This window comes from Astatotilapia calliptera, chromosome 17 (assembly GCF_900246225.1).
Source record: "Astatotilapia calliptera chromosome 17, fAstCal1.2, whole genome shotgun sequence".
Taxonomy (NCBI): Eukaryota; Metazoa; Chordata; class Actinopteri; order Cichliformes; family Cichlidae; genus Astatotilapia; species Astatotilapia calliptera.
The window spans coordinates 13,669,470-13,688,108 of record NC_039318.1 but is presented as its reverse complement, the minus strand read 5'-3'; the positions used below and the strand labels follow the sequence as shown (position 1 = coordinate 13,688,108).

General features: G+C 38.8%; 1 protein-coding gene across 1 annotated transcript; it reads right to left on the bottom strand.

The window, feature by feature from the left end:
* Positions 1-2,324: 2,324 nt before the first annotated feature.
* LOC113009620 (plexin-C1-like) lies at positions 2,325-13,654 on the bottom strand. Its single transcript, XM_026148045.1, has 15 exons — positions 12,537-13,654; positions 11,876-11,998; positions 10,845-10,979; positions 10,670-10,770; positions 10,490-10,595; positions 10,246-10,411; positions 9,908-10,010; positions 8,982-9,057; positions 8,564-8,605; positions 8,326-8,459; positions 7,629-7,808; positions 6,627-6,735; positions 3,383-3,562; positions 3,125-3,292; positions 2,325-2,729 (listed from the first exon to the last, which is right to left on the bottom strand). The coding sequence occupies exons 1-15, from the start codon at positions 13,530-13,532 to the stop codon at positions 2,619-2,621; spliced, it is 2,730 nt and encodes a 909-aa protein (XP_026003830.1). The 5' UTR covers positions 13,533-13,654; the 3' UTR covers positions 2,325-2,618.
* Between the last annotated feature and the right edge of the window lie 4,985 nt (positions 13,655-18,639).

The window sequence follows — 18,639 nt, the reverse complement described above, 5'->3', positions numbered from 1 at the left end:
GCGTTGTGTCTGGATCTAATGTGATGATCTTTCCATTGAACAAATGATGTGTCCACTGATTAACATGAGCAGAAGAAACCTCAGCCAACTTTTAAAAAATGTAATATAAAAACTTCCTACACGTTTTAACTTGAGAACAGCAACAGCGACATCTAGTGTCAGTGTTGGGAAGTACTTTTCTCTTATTTTCTGGCATGTGACGTTTTTCATTTGCAAAACCTGACCAAACAGATGGTGTGCCTTCTGACAAACATATGTATTTATTTTAAATACACAGTTCCAGCTATAATAAAAAAAACAACACACTATACACTATGCAAAATAATTAAACACTAGGGAGCAGTGTTGGTCAAGTTACTTGAAAAAAGTAGTCAGTAACTAATTACCGATTACTCCCCCCAAAAAGTAATCCCGTTACTTTACTGATTACTTATTTTCAAAAGTAATTAATTACTTAGTTACTTGGTGATAAAGCGATAGATCTTTCAGCCCAATTCTACTTTTTCTACATAATCCATCATACAAAATGTAATCAAATGGAAAAGTTTCTTTTTAAAACTTGTTTTATTAGTTTTAACCTTTTAACTTTATGCATCAAGCAAAAATTTAATTATATGCAACATTCTCTGACTGGAAGAAATTTGTTAAACTTATTTTCTGCACATTCCAGCACATAAAATATTTTTTTGTGTGTGTGTGTTTACACTCACTCTTTCAAATAGATGCAAGTAAAACACAGCAGAAAATAAATGACATCAAAGACTAGCAGTCCTGTTGCTCTATTTTCACCTGTAAAGCAGGAATAGGGTAGGCGGAGGTTTACCCTGGTGCAGGTGTGCAGCGGTCAGTGGAAGAATCCGCGAGTTTCTCTGTGAATTTCCCATTACGTCATAGCGCACTCAGTGCTTGCTTGGAAGTTTAGGGGTTTTTTTCGGTGTAAAAAGAAGTTTTCTTCCCACGCACAACGGAAACTAATGTTTTTGTCACTTTTTATGGAATCAAACTCCAAATAAGGTCAGTACTTCCACGCTTTAAACACTGCACGCTCATACTCTCTCCCGCACTCGATATATGATGCACTGTTGATCTGCACACAGCTGTTGTCACGAACGTCGCACTCGCTTACGTCACTGTCATGAGACATTCTTGCAAAAAAATTACGGTTTTAGTAATGCAGCGTTCCTACGGGAAAGTAACAGTAATCTAATTACCGTTTTTGCAATAGTAATCCCTTACTTTACTCGTTACCTGAAAAAAGTAATCAGATTACAGTAACACGTTACAAGTAACATCTCTGCTAGGGAGAACCCTTTATTTGCATTGTGGAAGGAATTTACATCAATGCCTGCTTCCAAAACATATGAAAAAGAAATTACATGAAACAACTAAAATGCATATTTATACTATCACAAGGGCAACAGCCTGAAGTTATGCCTGAATTGTGAGGTTACCGATTAACCAAAATATGGGAAGGAAAAAATAACTCCTTAGTGACCTGGCACATGAATCCAAAGTATGTAAGTTTCTTCCAACTTCACTTGTGTTTAAGGTACAGTAGCTCATTTTTAGGATATTTAATAGAAATAAAGAATGCTGTACTCGTATATATATATATATACATATATATATATATATATATATATATATATATATATATATATATATATATATATATATAAACAAAAAACACCCAGCACGCCCCTGCGGGTGGTTTATCCTTCGAGCTCGGGTCCTCTACCAGAGGCCTGGGAGCTTGAGGGTCCTGCGCAGTATCTTAGCTGTTCCCAGGACTGCGCTCTTCTGGACGGAGATCTCCGATGTTATTCCCGGGATCTGCTGGAGCCACTCGCCTAGCTTGGGAGTCACCGCACCTAGTGCTCCGATTACCACGGGGACCACCGTTACCTTCACCCTCCACATCCTCTCGAGCTCTTCTCTGAGCCCTTGGTATTTCTCCAGCTTCTCGTGTTCCTTCTTCCTGATATTGCTGTCATTCGGAACCGCTACATCGATCACTACGGCCGTCTTCTTCTGTTTGTCTACCACCACTATGTCCGGTTGGTTAGCCACCACCATTTATATATATATATATATATATATATATATACCAATCATATATATATATGATTGGTATTTAATTATGTCTTCCCAGAAAATTCTCTTGAAATTTGAGTTATTTGTGGGATGTTGTGCACAAGCATACTCCAAAGCTATAATGAGATTCTGGTGTATATTATTATATTTGGTGTTTTGTTTTTGTTTTTTATAATTTTTATTAATAAAAGACATCAAGAGGTCATAAACAGAGGGAGAACACACCATGGCACATTTTTAAACAAGGAAGATTTATTCATCAAAGTGATTTATTAATCAAACAGACATAACATGAAAACACTTGAACAGAGAGAGGGGCATCATTGGTCAAAATCCATTCATCTCCCTGGGCGTCTCCTCCACCATAGACAGATAGCCACCAATACAAAAAGCCAAACAGTAACCAATTTAACCTGAGCAGAAAAACTAGAACGCTGTCAAGATGGAGTAGAAAAGGTCTCCAGAAATTGTACTACATAATTGAAATTGAAATTTGTTCAGGGTTTATAGAAAAAGCCAATATGTCAACACAACTTACTGGCAATATGTCCAATTATCAGCAGGGAAAGCAGTATTGGAGAGACATGGTGTGATGAAGAATCACTGAGGCTTATTGTCTTGTCACCATACTTTATCTAGAAAATACAAAAAGCATTTCACAGGGTGAAGTCTCACCAGAGCAGCAGAACTATTCTCAAGGAAATATCACAATTTGAACATAACTGTTTAAAAAATGATGTTTTAATAAATGTTTTTGGACTTGATACAAGTTTAAAGATTCTACTCAAAACTTTTGCTATTCTCACCACAGACTCATTTGATCAGTCTTGTTTTGTTTTATGTTGATTGTGTATTGAAGTTCAATATCACGTATCTATAGAATTATTTTAGAAAACGGTCATTTAAAATGATATCAGAAATATATTTTGTGTACTTTGTATGGTAACACGATTGCTATAATGTTGGACCTACTGTCACAACAAATGTATCTCTATGAAAGTGTTGCCTATAGCTTAAAAGAAAGATTTACCTTTAACTTTTGGAATCGTGTGTTGGGTAGCCCTTTAATCTCACAGCTGAAGGAGTCAGTCTCTTTACTGGTTTCTTTGGCCACCAGGATACAGCCGTATTCCTGTGTGTCTTGAACGCCCCACACTGATAACTCGTCTTTTGACATCTCCAGTTTGTCTGACTTTTTCTAAAATAACAGAAACAAAGTTTGACCTTTAATGAACTCCTGTTTGTACATGCGATAAAAAAAAAAAAAAAGCAAAAGTAACAATGTTACCTTTAAGGTGATGCGGACATTGTTTCCTGTCCTTATGGCTGTGAAGCTGGTAAACTCAGGCTCTGGATGGTAGGTGATGTTTAAAGAGCAGGCTAAAGTTTCATTGGCTGCTTTTAGAAACACAGTGCTGCTAGAAATCATCAAAGTGCTTTCAGCTTCAGGTGTGTCATAGCTGAGACTCTGCAAGGAGTTTAAATACATTCTGTGTTATAAAGTCAATGTCTGGATGAGATGCTTAAGTGATGTTATTTTTTAAATATAGTTGAGCACTAATTCTTTAGCACAGGAGCTACCATGACCTGAAAAGCACACACACACACACGCACACACACACACACACACACACACACACACACACACACACACACACACACACACACAGACCTAAATTCAACAGAACGTTCAAAACTTCCTTTTAACAGGGAGAAAATTCTAGCAGAACCAAGCTCAGGGAGGGGCAGCCATCTGACATGTTGGTCTGGTTGGGGGTGAGAGAAGGAAGACAGGACACAGACACACCGTGGAAGAGGGCATGAGACTAATAATAACTAATGATTAAATGCAGAGTGGTTTATAAACATATATAGAGTGAAAATGCAAACACTCACAGTGAATCATGGGAATCCCCCAGCAGCCTGTGCCTATTACAGCATAACTAAAGAAGGATTTGGGGTCACCTCATCCAGCCCTAACTATACAGGGAGTGCAGAATTATTAGGCAAATGAGTATTTTGTCCACATCATCCTCTTCATGCATGTTGTCTTACTCCAAGCTGTATAGGCTCGAAAGCCTACTACCAATTAAGCATATTAGGTGATGTGCATCTCTGTAATGAGAAGGGGTGTGGTCTAATGACATCAACACCCTATATCAGGTGTGCATAATTATTAGGCAACATCCTTTCCTTTGGCAAAATGGGTCAAAAGAAGGACTTGACAGGCTCAGAATAGTCAAAAATGGTGAGATATCTTACAGAGGGATGCAGCAGTCTCAAAATTGCAAAGCTTCTGAAGCGTGATCATCGAACAATCAAGTGTTTCATTCAAAATAGTCAACTGGGTCGCAAGAAGCGTGTGGAAAAACCAAGGCGCAAAATAACTGCCCATGAACTGAGAAAAGTCAAGCGTGCAGCTGCCAAGATGCCACTTGCCACCAGTTTGGCCATATTTCAGAGCTGCAACATCACTGGAGTGCCCAAAAGCACAAGGTGTGCAATACTCAGAGACATGGCCAAGGTAAGAAAGGCTGAAAGACGCCCACCACTGAACAAGACACACAAGCTGAAACGTCAAGACTGGGCCAAGAAATATCTCAAGACTGGTTTTTCTAAGGTTTTATGGACTGATGAAATGAGAGTGAGTCTTGATGGGCCAGATGGATGGGCCCGTGGCTGGATTGGTAAAGGGCAGAGAGCTCCAGTCCGACTCAGACGCCAGCAAGGTGGAGGTGGAGTACTGGTTTGGGCTGGTATCATCAAAGATGAGCTTGTGGGGCCTTTTCGGGTTGAGGATGGAGTCAAGCTCAACTCCCAGTCCTACTGCCAGTTTCTGGAAGACACCTTCTTCAAGCAGTGGTACAGGAAGAAGTCTGCATCCTTCAAGAAAAACATGATGTTCATGCAGGACAATGCTCCATCACACGCGTCCAAGTACTCCACAGCATGGCTGGCAAGAAAGGGTATAAAAGAAGAAAAACTAATGACATGGCCTCCTTGTTCACCTGATCTGAACCCCATTGAGAACCTGTGGTCCATCATCAAATGTGAGATTTACAAGGAGGGAAAACAGTACACCTCTCTGAACAGTGTCTGGGAGGCTGTGGTTGCTGCTGCACGCAATGTTGATGGTGAACAGATCAAAACACTGACAGGATCCATGGATGGCAGGCTTTTGAGTGTCCTTGCAAAGAAAGGTGGCTATATTGGTCGCTGATTTGTTTTTGTTTTGTTTTTGAATGTCAGAAATGTATATTTGTGAATGTGGAGATGTTATATTGGTTTCACTGGTAAAAATAAATAATTGAAATGGGTATATATTTGTTTTTTGAGTTGCCTAATAATTATGCACAGTAATAGTCACCTGCACACACAGATATCCCCCTAAAATAGCTAAAACTAAAAACAAACTAAAAACTACTTCCAAAAACATTCAGCTTTGATATTAATGAGTTTTTTGTGTTCATTGAGAACATGGTTGTTGTTCAATAATAAAATTATTCCTCAAAAATACAACTTGCCTAATAATTCTGCACTCCCTGTAAGCTTCATCAAAAAGGAAAGATTTAAGCCTAATCATAAAAATAGAGAGGGTGTCTGTCTCCTGAATACAAACTTCGAGCTGGTTCTACAGAGAAGGAGCTGAAAGCTGAAGGCTCTGCTTCCCATTCTACTTTTAAATACCCAATGAATCAATAGTCTGAGCGCAAAGTGCTCTATTGGGGGTGATATGATACGATGCTGTCTTTAAGATAAGATGGGGTCTAATTATTTCCATTAAAAAATCTGTGGGATGAGCAGAAGATGCCTGTGCACATGCTCTCACATTTTACACATTTGGTGCAAGTAAGAATAGGCAGGTCAGATATGCCATGCTGAGAGACCCAATCCTCTGATTAATCAAAAGGCACTTCCACAAAGTATTGGGCTAACTAAGTTTGTGCACACGTATGCAACCAACTAATTGGATGTTTTATTATTATTTTTAAATATATTTAAAAATATATAATTTTTAAAAACATAGTTGGTTAGTTGGTTTTGAAATTATATTGTACAGGTTAGAGTTAAAGATGAGAACAGTTTTGAAATTATTTGATCTCATTTTTTAAGTTGACTAAAACCCGGGTGTGCACACGTTTCATACACATGCACAATGAATAGAAAACCTGGTAGTGGAGCAGATTAATTTGTCTTCTCAAACACTGAAGCTTGCTTTAATGTTAGTTCATTGTTTATTTGTTTGTTCATTTAACATGAGCGCTTTTGTAATCATCGTTCACTAGTGTTCATCCTATTACCTTTTAAAATGATGAACAAACGTTTGTTTGAACGGCATTTAAGAACACATCTAGTCTGAATGTGTTCTGCTTTCATGTTGAAATCAGCCAACATTTTGAACATTTTAAAATTTGAAAGTTTGAACCATGACATCTTTACCTCTGTAAATCAACCAGAGAAAGACATATTATGTAAAATGATATATTTGATGTGTAACAACAATCCCATTTACACTGTGTGTGTCTGCAGACCTGATAGCTGCTGTCGATGGGAAGCTTGACGTCATGCTTGGCGTGGCTGTGTACGACCCCTTCAACAAGGTCCAGGTGAGACCCCATGAGTGTGAGCTTCCTCTTCCCACTACCAAACACAGAGCAGCATTTATGCAGAGCAGAGATTATGAAAGACTCTTGATCACAGAGAATAATTCTTATAATGACACCTCAATGTAATGGTAAAACTGTACTGCAGTGGCTCCCATTGCAGGTTTAAGAGATTTCTATACACTAGAGTATAATGAGTCATCATCTGAGGATGACCTAGTTGTGTTCTGATGCAGACCAAAGTGTCTGATGGACTAAAACAACAAATTTAGCTTTGTAGCTATAAAGGCCAAAGCATGAAAGGATCACCGTGGGGTTCTTTAAGAGTTTACTTGAGAATAAAAATGATGCTGCATCACTTCTTAATGGAAGAAAGATCTACAGCATTATAGCAGAAAACCAGCAGAGCTCAATAAAGGTGTAACAATAAGCTTATTGCTTGATGGAGCAGAAAAATATCCATGTCTCTATTCTTTCCCACTAACATGTTATATTTGTAATAAATAAATAAGACTAAAGTAGTTTTAGATTTGGATCATTAACACCACCTTTACTATCGGCCTTTATTGCCTCAGGAAGACTCCCTGTTAAAATGAACTGCAGATGATTATTATTTTGATTTATCAGGTTTTTTTATTGCACTTCTCAGAAGATAATTTCTTAGAGACAGTGCTCTCCATATGTCACATTAAATGTGTTGCAGATATTGTATGGTTGTTAATTTGGTTCTATTTGATTTGATTTGTCTAAAAACGAAACTGAATTTAGTCAGAGGTGACCACCTCCTCAAAATCAGTTATCAGCACTAGTTCCTTTTAGTCATCCAGTTTAAAAGCTTCAGTTTAAACTCTTTCTGTGACATTAGCTGCTGGAAGTTCTGGATCCACCATCAGCAGCTGTCGCTAACGCTTTGTGCAAAACTAATCTTACCTCATCCAGCTGCTGCTTGGAGTAATGTTTCCACAGGATGGCGATGAGCGGTAAGTGATGTTAGCTTCACCATGGCAACTACCATCTGGGAGGAGAACGCAGACGCTGGCCACACCTTTAAGTTCTGTGGTGGGAATGTGGAACGTCAGACTGATACCAGTGTTGCCCCAAACAGGAGACCTGGGCAAAGACACACACTCAATGACATCACCACGATATGCAGAAAACCTGAAAACAGACAAAACTTGTTGTTTTATTTTTACTAATTTCTTCTTTTGCACCTTAATTTTGAATCCTTGTATTGTTTCTTTATTTAATATTTTATTGTTGTTTTGTGTGAAGGGTGACTCTTATTGTACATATTCTGGATTTGTTAGTATTTTATGAAACACACTGTTAACTATTTTAGAATTGACCTGTCAAAGTTAACCCTCTCAGGCTCAAATTAAACTTTTTGTTGCTAATGCACAACCAAGTCCTGCAGTGGTACTTCTGAGTAAAAAAAACTCATAAAATATGTATGTGGGGTAATCAGGTTGTTAGTTTTTAACTGTTGCAAATCGGCAACACCTGCTTTGAGAGGGTTAAATTATAGAATATGTAGGTTTGTAATATGGGTGGTGTTCCCCTGTATTAAAATCTGCTCTTTAATTTGTCATTTCCCAGCATCGTCTTAGTTATGTGTACAGTGGCTCACTCTTTTGGAGTACAGTCAGCGTGTGTCTGGATCCTCACTCGTTTCACATCACCAAGGTTACGACCTAATAACACTGCATGGTTTGTCCCATAGAAAGACACCACACTGGGAGTGATGGAGGAGATCTCTGGGATCTGACAGTGAAACAAACAAAAAAAACAGATAATTTAATTTCTTTCTGCTGACATTATACTGGATGTGGATTAGGTGTCAGAGGAACAATGAGGATCAGACTCACGGAGAAGTTCTTCCCAGACTCCAACTCTTGGCAAACTCTGTCCTGCAGGAGGGGATTCAGCACTTAGCATGTGCGTAGCACTGTAATCTATCAGAACTGATCTAGGACCTGTTGTGGCTAACATTATCTTAGTTCAAAAAGAGGAAAACTGCTAATAAAAGCATTTTTATTTTTTATAAACTAAACATGGAAATCATTGTATTGATGAAGCAATAAATACTTGAAAATGTCATCCTCAAAATAAGTTAATCAGTAGGAAATTTGCTCAGTAATTGTGTTTTTCTTAGCATGTCTGGCCTTTACTAAAAATGTTGTTTTCTACCATTAAGCCCACGTTTCTTGCTGAATGTTAAAAAGTGATGAATTTAAAATAATGTAGCACACAGACTGATAAATCCATAAAATCAGTCACTAGTACACCAGTCTCTCCTTGGTTAGCCCAGGAACAGCTGTTTTTGTTCCATCCACAACCAGCTTTGATACACTGCCGACACCTGAGCAGAAAACAGAGGAGTGAGATGAGCACAAAAAAGCACCATAGGGAAAAAAGGAGTGCATGAATGAGAGAAGGACAAAGCTGTTTTGTTTTTCCTACTCATAACCACCTGGACCTCCGAACACACACGCTGACCCCACCTGCCTGCTCTCCACCCACTTCCTGAGGAAAACTGCGTGTCGCCTCAGTCAATCCAATCTGCACTGAAGCAGTTCTTATTCCTCAGCCACAGTCGCTAAAGTTCTTTATGGTTCATTTATGTCTTAACTGACAGGATGTCTTATTTTGTTAAATATCTCTCTTCCTCATTTCCTCTGCTGCCACAGCTGGTAGGAGGGACCAAGATGCCGAGGAAAGGATTCAAGAAGAGGAATCAACTACGTGTACTTTTGGGAATGAAAAGAGACTGCCATACTTTTCATGCAGAAACAGAAACACCCAGTCCGCGTCATCCTGAATGAATAACAGGAAGAGAGCAGATGTTCAGCCAAGAAGTTCTACTGAACAAAGCTCAGCTGAACTGAGGACGCTGTATGAGTTTACTGCCGAGAACATTTAATAATGAAAATATGTTTTCAAGTACGCTCCGGGCCATGAGCAAGCTCATGGCTTTGCTGAAATAAACCAGTATAAAGACTTCCCACAACAAGACCACTCGTCTCTGGTCCATCCTGTCCGTACAGTTTCATTCAATTGTTCAACTTTTCCAGCTTTCATCAGTAAGGTTTCGTTCTCTTTGATTTCTAACTGCGACTTGATTGTCTGATCTTTCTGTTAATCACATCAGGACCACTTTAGTCTGTCCACAGTCTGAGTCGTTGAATCATTTCTAGTATTAATGGACTTACAACATGAAACTTGGTGGTCCACTCATGTTAGAGCAGTCGTTTAACCTCAGTTGTTCTGACAGCTGTGATGTCCCAAGTCTGAATTTTATTGTGACATGCAGACCTGTACATTAAAAAAAACAAAAAAACTTAAGTGTCAAAGTCTCTACTATTAGTAGTATATATGTTTGAGCTGTACCACTATAATAATAAACAGTTAGAATATTTCATCTGTCAGAGTAGCTCTGTCATTAATATTTCTGATTTAATTTTCTTATTTTGGCAAATACTACAAATCAATAAATAACTTTTGTTGTGAAGCATTTAATTCCTGGAATTATTTCTGAAAAGTCACTGACCATCAGCAGGAAGCGTACGATCAGACAGGATGCAGGTGCATTGTGGGAAATGTGGAGGAGGGTTATTCGAAGCACAAATCGAGCCGGACCTTCCAACGAACTGACAGGCAAAGTTAGACGGCCCTTCCTGGCCCACAGTCAGGTGTGTGTGGATTTTTAGTAAAATCTGAAAATGAAGAACATAAGTGAGAAACACCTGAAAGCCACAAATGATTGCAGTCCCGACTGTGTTTGTAAGCTGTACCTGTCCGTTTGTGTCCTTTTCAACTTTGTGGGAAATCATTTTGTGTTGGGACTCATCAGGAATGGACAGCCAGTCTGAATCTGTGCAGTCATCTTCAAATGTGCAGCTGGGAGAAGAAGGAGAAATGATCACCAAGTTCAGAATAGTTTGGAGACGTCAGCTGCATGTTGTTTCTCTCACCTGCTTTTAGAGCCACACCAACCACAGTATGGATCCTGTGCAGACCAACACTCCTGCACATTTGTGTACGTGCTGCACTTTGACACAGGAACTCGCTTCACCTAGAACAACAAACACTTTAAAATGCAGCACAGGTACATGTGACGTTAAGATAATCAGTAAATAATATAAGTACCTGGTTTGTAAATGGCACATACAGATGTTTACGACCCACTGGATCCAGATGTAATTTGGGAAACACTTTGCGGTCATCACTGGTCCTGTAGAGCACCGTGGGACAGGCAGCGTGATAGTTCTTGTCCACAGACAGCTGACAACAAGAAGGAGAGACTGTACTATTGTTTCTGTACTCAGTGGGGGGGGGGTTGTATTGTTTGGTTGTTTATGTCAAATCAGAAGCAGTGTGAGTGATCAATCTAGTTACAACCTTGCTTTGAATAAATGGGACTCTAGGAAGAATGTAAAAAATAAATAAAGCTGATAATCATATAATTAAGATCACAAGTGTTAATGTTAGAACTTACACTAAAGACAAAACTATACAGCTTTTACACTTTTCTTCCCCCCGTTAACCATCATCCAGTAAATCTTTGTTTCTGTCCAAATATTTATTTTTAGGCATCTTTGAGATGTTTTCAGCCAGGTCTAATCTGGTCTTCCTGTGCCCGAGTGTAAACAATGGTTTCCGTATATACATTCCTGAAGGTGTCTCTTTAACTCAAAGTTTGATAAAGGACGACAAAACTACTTCTCCAAGGGTTTTCTTGGGATTCCATGATGCTCTGTAGCTGTAAACTAATGAAACACTGCTGCAAACATCCACATCGGTTGTCTTCTGTACTTGTTCAGACTCGTTGGATGTTCTTGATCTGGAATGTTGATTTGGCTTCTCCTACAGGCTCTGCCGTCTGTCTGCTTTCTTTTGCTTGTTCAGCCTTGTTTACTTGCACTGACATTTCTTTGGGCCTAATACGTTGACTTCCAGCGAAATGTTGTGACATAACGAAATTAGGCCTCAACTGACTGTGAAAATGGCAGCCTGTGTATAAAAATGGCTGTAATTCCTAAACAGTTAATGCATTAAATTTGTTTAGTTAACAGTTTCTCAATAGACACCCTACTGCTACTAGATGGCCTCTGAAATACTGAACATTAGCTTTATTTCTTTCTGTTAATAATAACTGATATATGATAATTTATACAAACCTTAATGAGCTGTCCGTCTCCTGTCCCAATATAGAAAACCATCCAGCCTCTCTGCCTCACTGCCAGCACTGAGGTCATGTAGCTCTGCCTGAAAATCACTGCCTTCGGTTTGAGGATCTTTGGCTGAGAAACAGAAAAACATCAGAAATAACTGACCTGAAGAACTGAACATCAGAAGTACTGAAAGTCCTGAAGCCTCACTGAAGCATGTCTGTTGCTGCATTGTCACCAAAGTCAGTTGAATTTCTTGATTTTGTCATTTTAGTTTGAAATATGAGGTTCAGACATGAAGTGTGGCCATTAGGACATCCCACAGTTGGCTTAATAGTTAAACTGGTTCATAGATAACATTTTTTTTGTTATAGTATGTGTGGAGAAACAAATATATGGATTATTTTATCACCAATTGTACAAAAGTCTTAAACTGCTCTCTCATCTTTCTTCAGTCTATGATGCTCAAACATGACAAGATTTTTCCAACAGCTGAAATGATATTACAAAAATAACTCTATTAAGACGCACAAAAGAACAAAACTTTCTTTTTGTTGTAGTTAAAATGTATATTTTAGTTATTTTATTCTTTTTTAAAGGGACATTTATCCAGAGGATACTGGAGCCATTAAATTAAGAACCATTAAATCAGAGTTTGAAAAGCTCTCACCGTCACTTCTGATGGCACAGAGGTGTAGAAGTCTGGATCTCTGTCGGCATCACTGCTGTAATCAGGGCTGATGTCAAACACCATTAGCTGAGTGTTGGTGTCTCCTCCATCCACACTGAACACGCCGCTCCAAAGCTCCCCCGGGATGACCGAGGAGGCCACGAGTCTGCTGCTTTCACTGTCAGAGACACTGAGAGTCGCGCCCCGCAGAGACTTGAGTGTATCAGTTTTGCTCTTTTCGCCTTCGAGCCAAATGAGACGGACTCTGTTTGTTTGAGCTGAGAGCGCGTTGGAGAACAGATAGATGGTTGAATTGATCTGAAACCCGTCAACAAACTCCACATCACCTTTACTTTTGATCCCAGGTGTGCCTGAAGCTCCATCAGTTAGAGAAAATATACCTCCACCCTGTTTGTTATCTGTATCTTGCAGATTGACAGTCTGCCGATTAATACCACACTTGTTGTTTTCGGGCTTTTCTGTGTTTTGTTGGATCGCGGTCAGAATGTAAGTGTCAGCCTGAGTTTTCTTCTTCACATCCACCAGAAAGCTGACTGACCTGCTGCTGCGCTTCAGAGGTCCCACCTGGATGTGTTCTCTGTGCAGAAGCTTGGAGATGTTCTTCAGGTCCAGAATCTCGCAGTGGCCGCAGTCATCGTCAGTCACACCGCAGCTGATCAGCGAGTCATTCTTTGTGAAAGGCAACAACACGTTGATGCTGAAAGTTGCGTTCCACTCAGCTGTGTCAGAAACCCGGTGAAACTGCACATCATCCTGCTGGTTTCCGGTCTTTATTATTCCCCTCTGGGTCAGACTGTTGATCAAAGTCAAGTCGTGGCTCAGCTGGTACAGCCTCTCCTCTGTGGCGATGTAAAGCATGTTGGGGGTCACGGCGAATTGGCGGATGTCTCCATCAAAGTTGAAGCCTTCATCCTCCTTCCGGCACAGACCCAGTTCTCCAGAGAGAACAGAAAGCAGAGCGAGCAGCAGGATCATCTTATAATAACGATAATTCTACCTGGGACATGCTCACACAGCGATGCTCTGCGTGGCTCTCTGCTCTCTGTGTCTCTAAAGTTGTGTGTGAAGCGCAGCGCGAGCAGCGCGCGCAGCTGAAAAGAGAACCACTGGAAGGAGGAGGGCTGGAGCGTGCCAAGCGAAAGTGAAAATATTTGAACATTTTCACTCAGCAGCTTCCGTCTCATTTCCACCCCGTACCTCTGTACAGGTCAATGTTACAAAAAAAAAAAAAGCCGGATATAGTGCGTCCCTAAGCAAAATCACCGCAATTACAGCCCTCAGCTGTATTCTTTAAACCTTCCATAAATGTTAGTGTAAAGTCAGATTTGGCTTAAATCAATGGAAAGATATGACCTCAGAAATGATTCTGAAACAAAAGCCATTCACACCAGGTTCCCCCAATCTTATAAACAGTACATTTGCATAAGATTGGGGAAACCTGCAGTCAGCTGAGACTGAAGATGTCACTTGGATGAGTGACGAAACGTTTCTCCCACAAAACGCTATGTCCAAATGAACAGAATCAACTTTTGGAGATTTACTTTCCTGGATGATTGAGAAAGCATCATGACATCTTAAAAGGTGCTGTATAAATACAATTTTACCTTTACTTTACTACTGTATGGAAGAAGGACAAAGAAAAGTCACTGTGCTTGACCCTGAAACCAGAACCACAGGTTATTCATTCTAAACAAAGACCTAAAGACAAATTAATGAAGTGCTATCATGTTTTTTTTTTTTAAACAATACCCCAAAATAAATATGCATAGTTAAGTTCAGCTTTGACTTAGAATTATCAGAATGACATTGCTCATGTTATCCAAAATGACTTCACTTCTTGTTGGGCCAGCAGGATCTAATGACTGACCATCCTTCAAGAAATATCTCTAACTGATGCAGAGTCACTTTAATAAATGCATTTCATACTTCCATCCATCTCACCAATGCCAGATCCCTCGGTAAACAAACCAGATGAGCTGCAATCAGAGATTTACTACAACTGCTTTTTCTGTGAGTGTTGTTTGTAGCTGAATCCTTCGTCCAAACATCCCCAATGCATCAGTCGAGGTACCGGGCCAGACATTACACTGCCATGACGGCAACAAAGACTCTAAGGGAAGGGGCCTAGAGCTCTGTGCTCATGTGCTTCAGGGTTGGTGCCATAACAGTAGAATTATAGACAGTCACTGCTCACCAGTCTTAGAGGCCAATGTGGAGGGCGTCCATATTGTTCCTGAGGACTTTAATCAGGTATGTTTGAAATCTGTACTCCCCAAATTCTACCAACATGGTAGTGTCCTACCAGAGGAAACAGGTCACTGGACCATTTGTACAGTAACATCAAGTATAGGCAAATTTGACGTTATCTGTTGCCCAGTTGGGCGACATCTCTCGCCCAACTGTGACAATTTGACCACCTCTCTCTGCTCCCCATTCTTCCTCCTCAGGAACCACACACTGTAAAATGTAATTCTAGATGTTTGTTATTGTAACATATTATTCTATATCAGTTTGATGATAGATGACTGAAGTTGTTGTTATAACATAGAATTACAAGTTAAAAATGTCCCAATTACATTAAAAAAAAGCTAACTTGAAAACTCATGTCCAGCTAAATCAGCAACTTATGTGAACTTGACAATGTGGGGAAGTTGAGCACAGCAGGATTCAAAACTGTCCCACGTGATTGCTATCAACAATATAATGGTGGACTCTGCAGATGCTTATCTCATGCAAGTCAGTAGTTTTTCCTTTGTTTTGCAATTGAGCAGAGTCAAACCAATGTTTCTGAAATATTCATATTATGAAATGTTTCAGAAGCAGGCAGCACTCATTTTCAGAGAAATTGGTTCTGTGGAATTTGTTGCAATTGTAATTGAAGACAAATACAAGAGTTTGATGTCTTAGTTGTTGTAAACTGATCTTTACTGTCACTTATCAAAGGTTTTGTACTATTTTAATATTTCAAGTTTTATGCGAACAGGTGTGACTGAGCACAATGAAGTTTAAAAATATTGCAAATGTAAAGAATAACTTTTCTAAAATGGCAAGTGTCCCGTTGATACATTACATTAATGCAGACTTTATGTTGTTACTTTTAACACAGCAGTTTTTTATCTCATCCTGTTGAAAGTCTGATAAGCTCATGCCATGGTGAGGGTTCGGTTGACCAGCTGTCCGCAATTCACAAGAATCACTACTGCTCCTAAAGTATTGGTCAGAATTTAATCAAACTTGTGCAAAATAATCACCCAATCTGTCTTCACCCAAACTGGGCTCAAGACCCAGTTCAAATTTATTGCTTCACAGGGAGCAACCTATGAGTTTTGATGGATTGTGAGCCTGATGAGCTACGTCACAGATTTTTCTGTTTCTCAGATGACTAAGATGGCACAATAAATGGTGAATGTTGGGTGCTCATGAGTAATTGTCTTGTCATGTTCTTGAAACAAACTTTCTGCCTGCAATGATCAGATACACTTTAATGGAATCTGTGGGGTTTTATTTTTTTCTGTAAACAACAGAAAATTTATTTAAAGGAATGTAGATATTTAAACCTGAGATAAACCTAACAGGTAGTTTTGCTGAAATGGACGAAATTGGAAAGCTAAAAAAAAAATACTTAAGATGTTCAATACACATTTTCTTTACATCCAGTCAATCAACCCTGATAATTAAAATGAAACTGATTTATGAGTTCACACAGCTACCTTAAAGAGCTCAGTTAATTAACAAACTTAAATCAACTTAGCTAACAAATAATTTTAGTTAAGCTAAAATAGATTCCTAAGTTAAAAGAACTACTAAAGTATTTGAATTAACTAAAAAACCCAAGTCAACTGAACTATGACAAGAGTTTAAACAATAGATTATTTTAATTTAGCTGAAAGGGTTTTCCCAATTTTTCCCAACTTTAATGACAATTAAAGGAGTTGAACTGACTAACAAATCGCAGTCAACTAAACTAAGACAAAAGTTTAGACAACATGTGATTTTTCATCAACATAACATTTAGTTGTGTTACAAGAACAAACTCTATTTCTTGAATTAACTTAAAATTTTAAGGCAGCCCTTTACATCATATTTTTAAGTTGAAACAACAAGTTATATTTTACAGTGCACCCTTTTCTTGTACTTTTTAGTTTTTCTTCTTTATTTTGTATAATTTTAAAAACCTTTTTATGTTTGGAATTACATACATCTATTGGCATGCATTTAAATTACGACATTATTATGTTCTTGTTTTTGCCTTGTTACTCTTCTATTACCGCTTTATTACCGAGCTGTAGTAGAAAGTGCTACCTCCAGTCAACAGTCAAAACTATTAAGTAGCTTATAAGATAAAACTACATCTATGTTAAACAATTCAGAAATTGCTCGCAGATGCAACAAAAGCCAAATTTTGAAAGAAATCCTAATATACCAGGGTTGTCCAACTCCAGGCCTCAAGGGCCTGTGTCATGCAGGTTTTAGATGTGTCCTTGATCCAACACAAAAAATTTAGATGGAGCTCAAAATGGAGCTCAGTTTATGTGGGACAAGCCACAGATTTCCACAGCCACAGTTACTGTATGTTCTGTCTTTTTATGTAGTATAATCTGTGACTCTAAATGTTTGTCCAAGTATTAAAGTTAATAGTGTTAACGGTTGTTCTGGTGCTACTGGCTCTTCTCTGAATCCCCAAAGATTGCAGCTCAAAGGCTTCCCCAAATTTACACTGATGTCTTTTGATTAATGGCTGGATGTCATGTTGGGTTCCTCCCACACTCCAAATGCATGTTGGGTTAATTGGCAGCCGTGTAAATGTGAACAAGAATGTTTGTGTCTCTACGTTAGCCCCGACCTTTCCAGGGTCTACCTAAGCTTCGGTCCCTCTGTGTGCCTGAAATAGATACGCTATTACAAAAATGGATGGAAAAATAAATAAATAAAATACAATATTTTAACATTTAAAAAATGCCCCTCAATTTAGTTCATCATCCTTGCACGACTCCAGTATCATGTTTATGACCTTTGATGAACTGGGTCATATTTCTTCTTTCAAAACAATTGAGCTAGCCTTTCACATGAAAGCTAGATTATCCTCAGTTTTTAAAGGGGACACTTGCTGATATAAATATTTTTTATTATTTATTTTTTTTAGCTAATAACTCTTTCTTTATGTATGTCAAACTGTGTTATCTTTGGGGTTTTTTGTGTTGATTCAGCTAAAGAAACAAAAAGTAATTGAAGGAAAAAAATGTCCATCCCGGTTTTCCCTCCAAGGCACGAGCGATAAGCAGAGTTCTGTCCTTTCCTTCTAAGATTCCTAATTATTTAAAGTAACACTCAGGTATGCCATTCAGCGTGTTAGTACGAGCTCGGGAGCAGCTTGGGAGAACAAGAAAACAGAGACTGCTTTAGGTTGCCTTCCCAATCGACTCAAAGGTTTATTTAGTACATAACAGCTTATATAGAGGAAAAAAAGGTTCGTGTGTCAGCTTTCCCAGTTCAAACCGGTACAGACCAAATAAGGAAACGTCTTCCTGCCTTGTGAGCAGAGAAGTATCCTGTGTGTAGTTTATCAGTTCAGCTACAATTTATGATCATCCCAGCAAAATACACTCCTAGACATAGAATACAGAGTTCTTTCATTAATGAATGCTGAAACGAACCACCTGGCCTTTAACGAGCCTTTTTCTAAGAGATAAAGAAAAAGGGAGGATGGGAGTAAGGAAGTGGTCTCGTCTCTGTGGTATTTTCGACCTTGGGGTACCAGCCTGTGAGTCTTACACATCAATTCTTGGGTCAGAGAGAAAGAGAAAAACAACTATTAAATGGGCCTTATTGAGTAACTCTTTTCTGTATAATATCACAATAAAACAATATCCTGTAAATGCTACCATGGTATCAAAATATCACAACAGTTCCCTCCTTTTATCATGAAATGATAACATAGTATAAAGACAGAATGTAATAACATAATCTAAGACAAATCATAAACTTAAAACAAATCATAAATGTAACTGGTCCTTCGAGCAAGCTTAATATCAAAAATTCCGAGAGCGTATACATGGTATCACACAACAGACAATAATCATCG

Excerpts from the sequence above, each read along its gene's own strand:
- LOC113009620 (XM_026148045.1), bottom strand. The coding sequence starts at position 13,532 with ATGATCCTGCTGCTCGCTCTGCTTTCTGTTCTCTCTGGAGAACTGGGT. Across the intron at positions 10,596-10,669 it reads TGGTGTGGCTCTAAAAGCAG|CTGCACATTTGAAGATGACT; the intron begins GTGAGAGAAACA and ends TTCTTCTCCCAG. Across the intron at positions 8,460-8,563 it reads AGTCTGGGAAGAACTTCTCC|ATCCCAGAGATCTCCTCCAT; the intron begins GTGAGTCTGATC and ends TTTCACTGTCAG.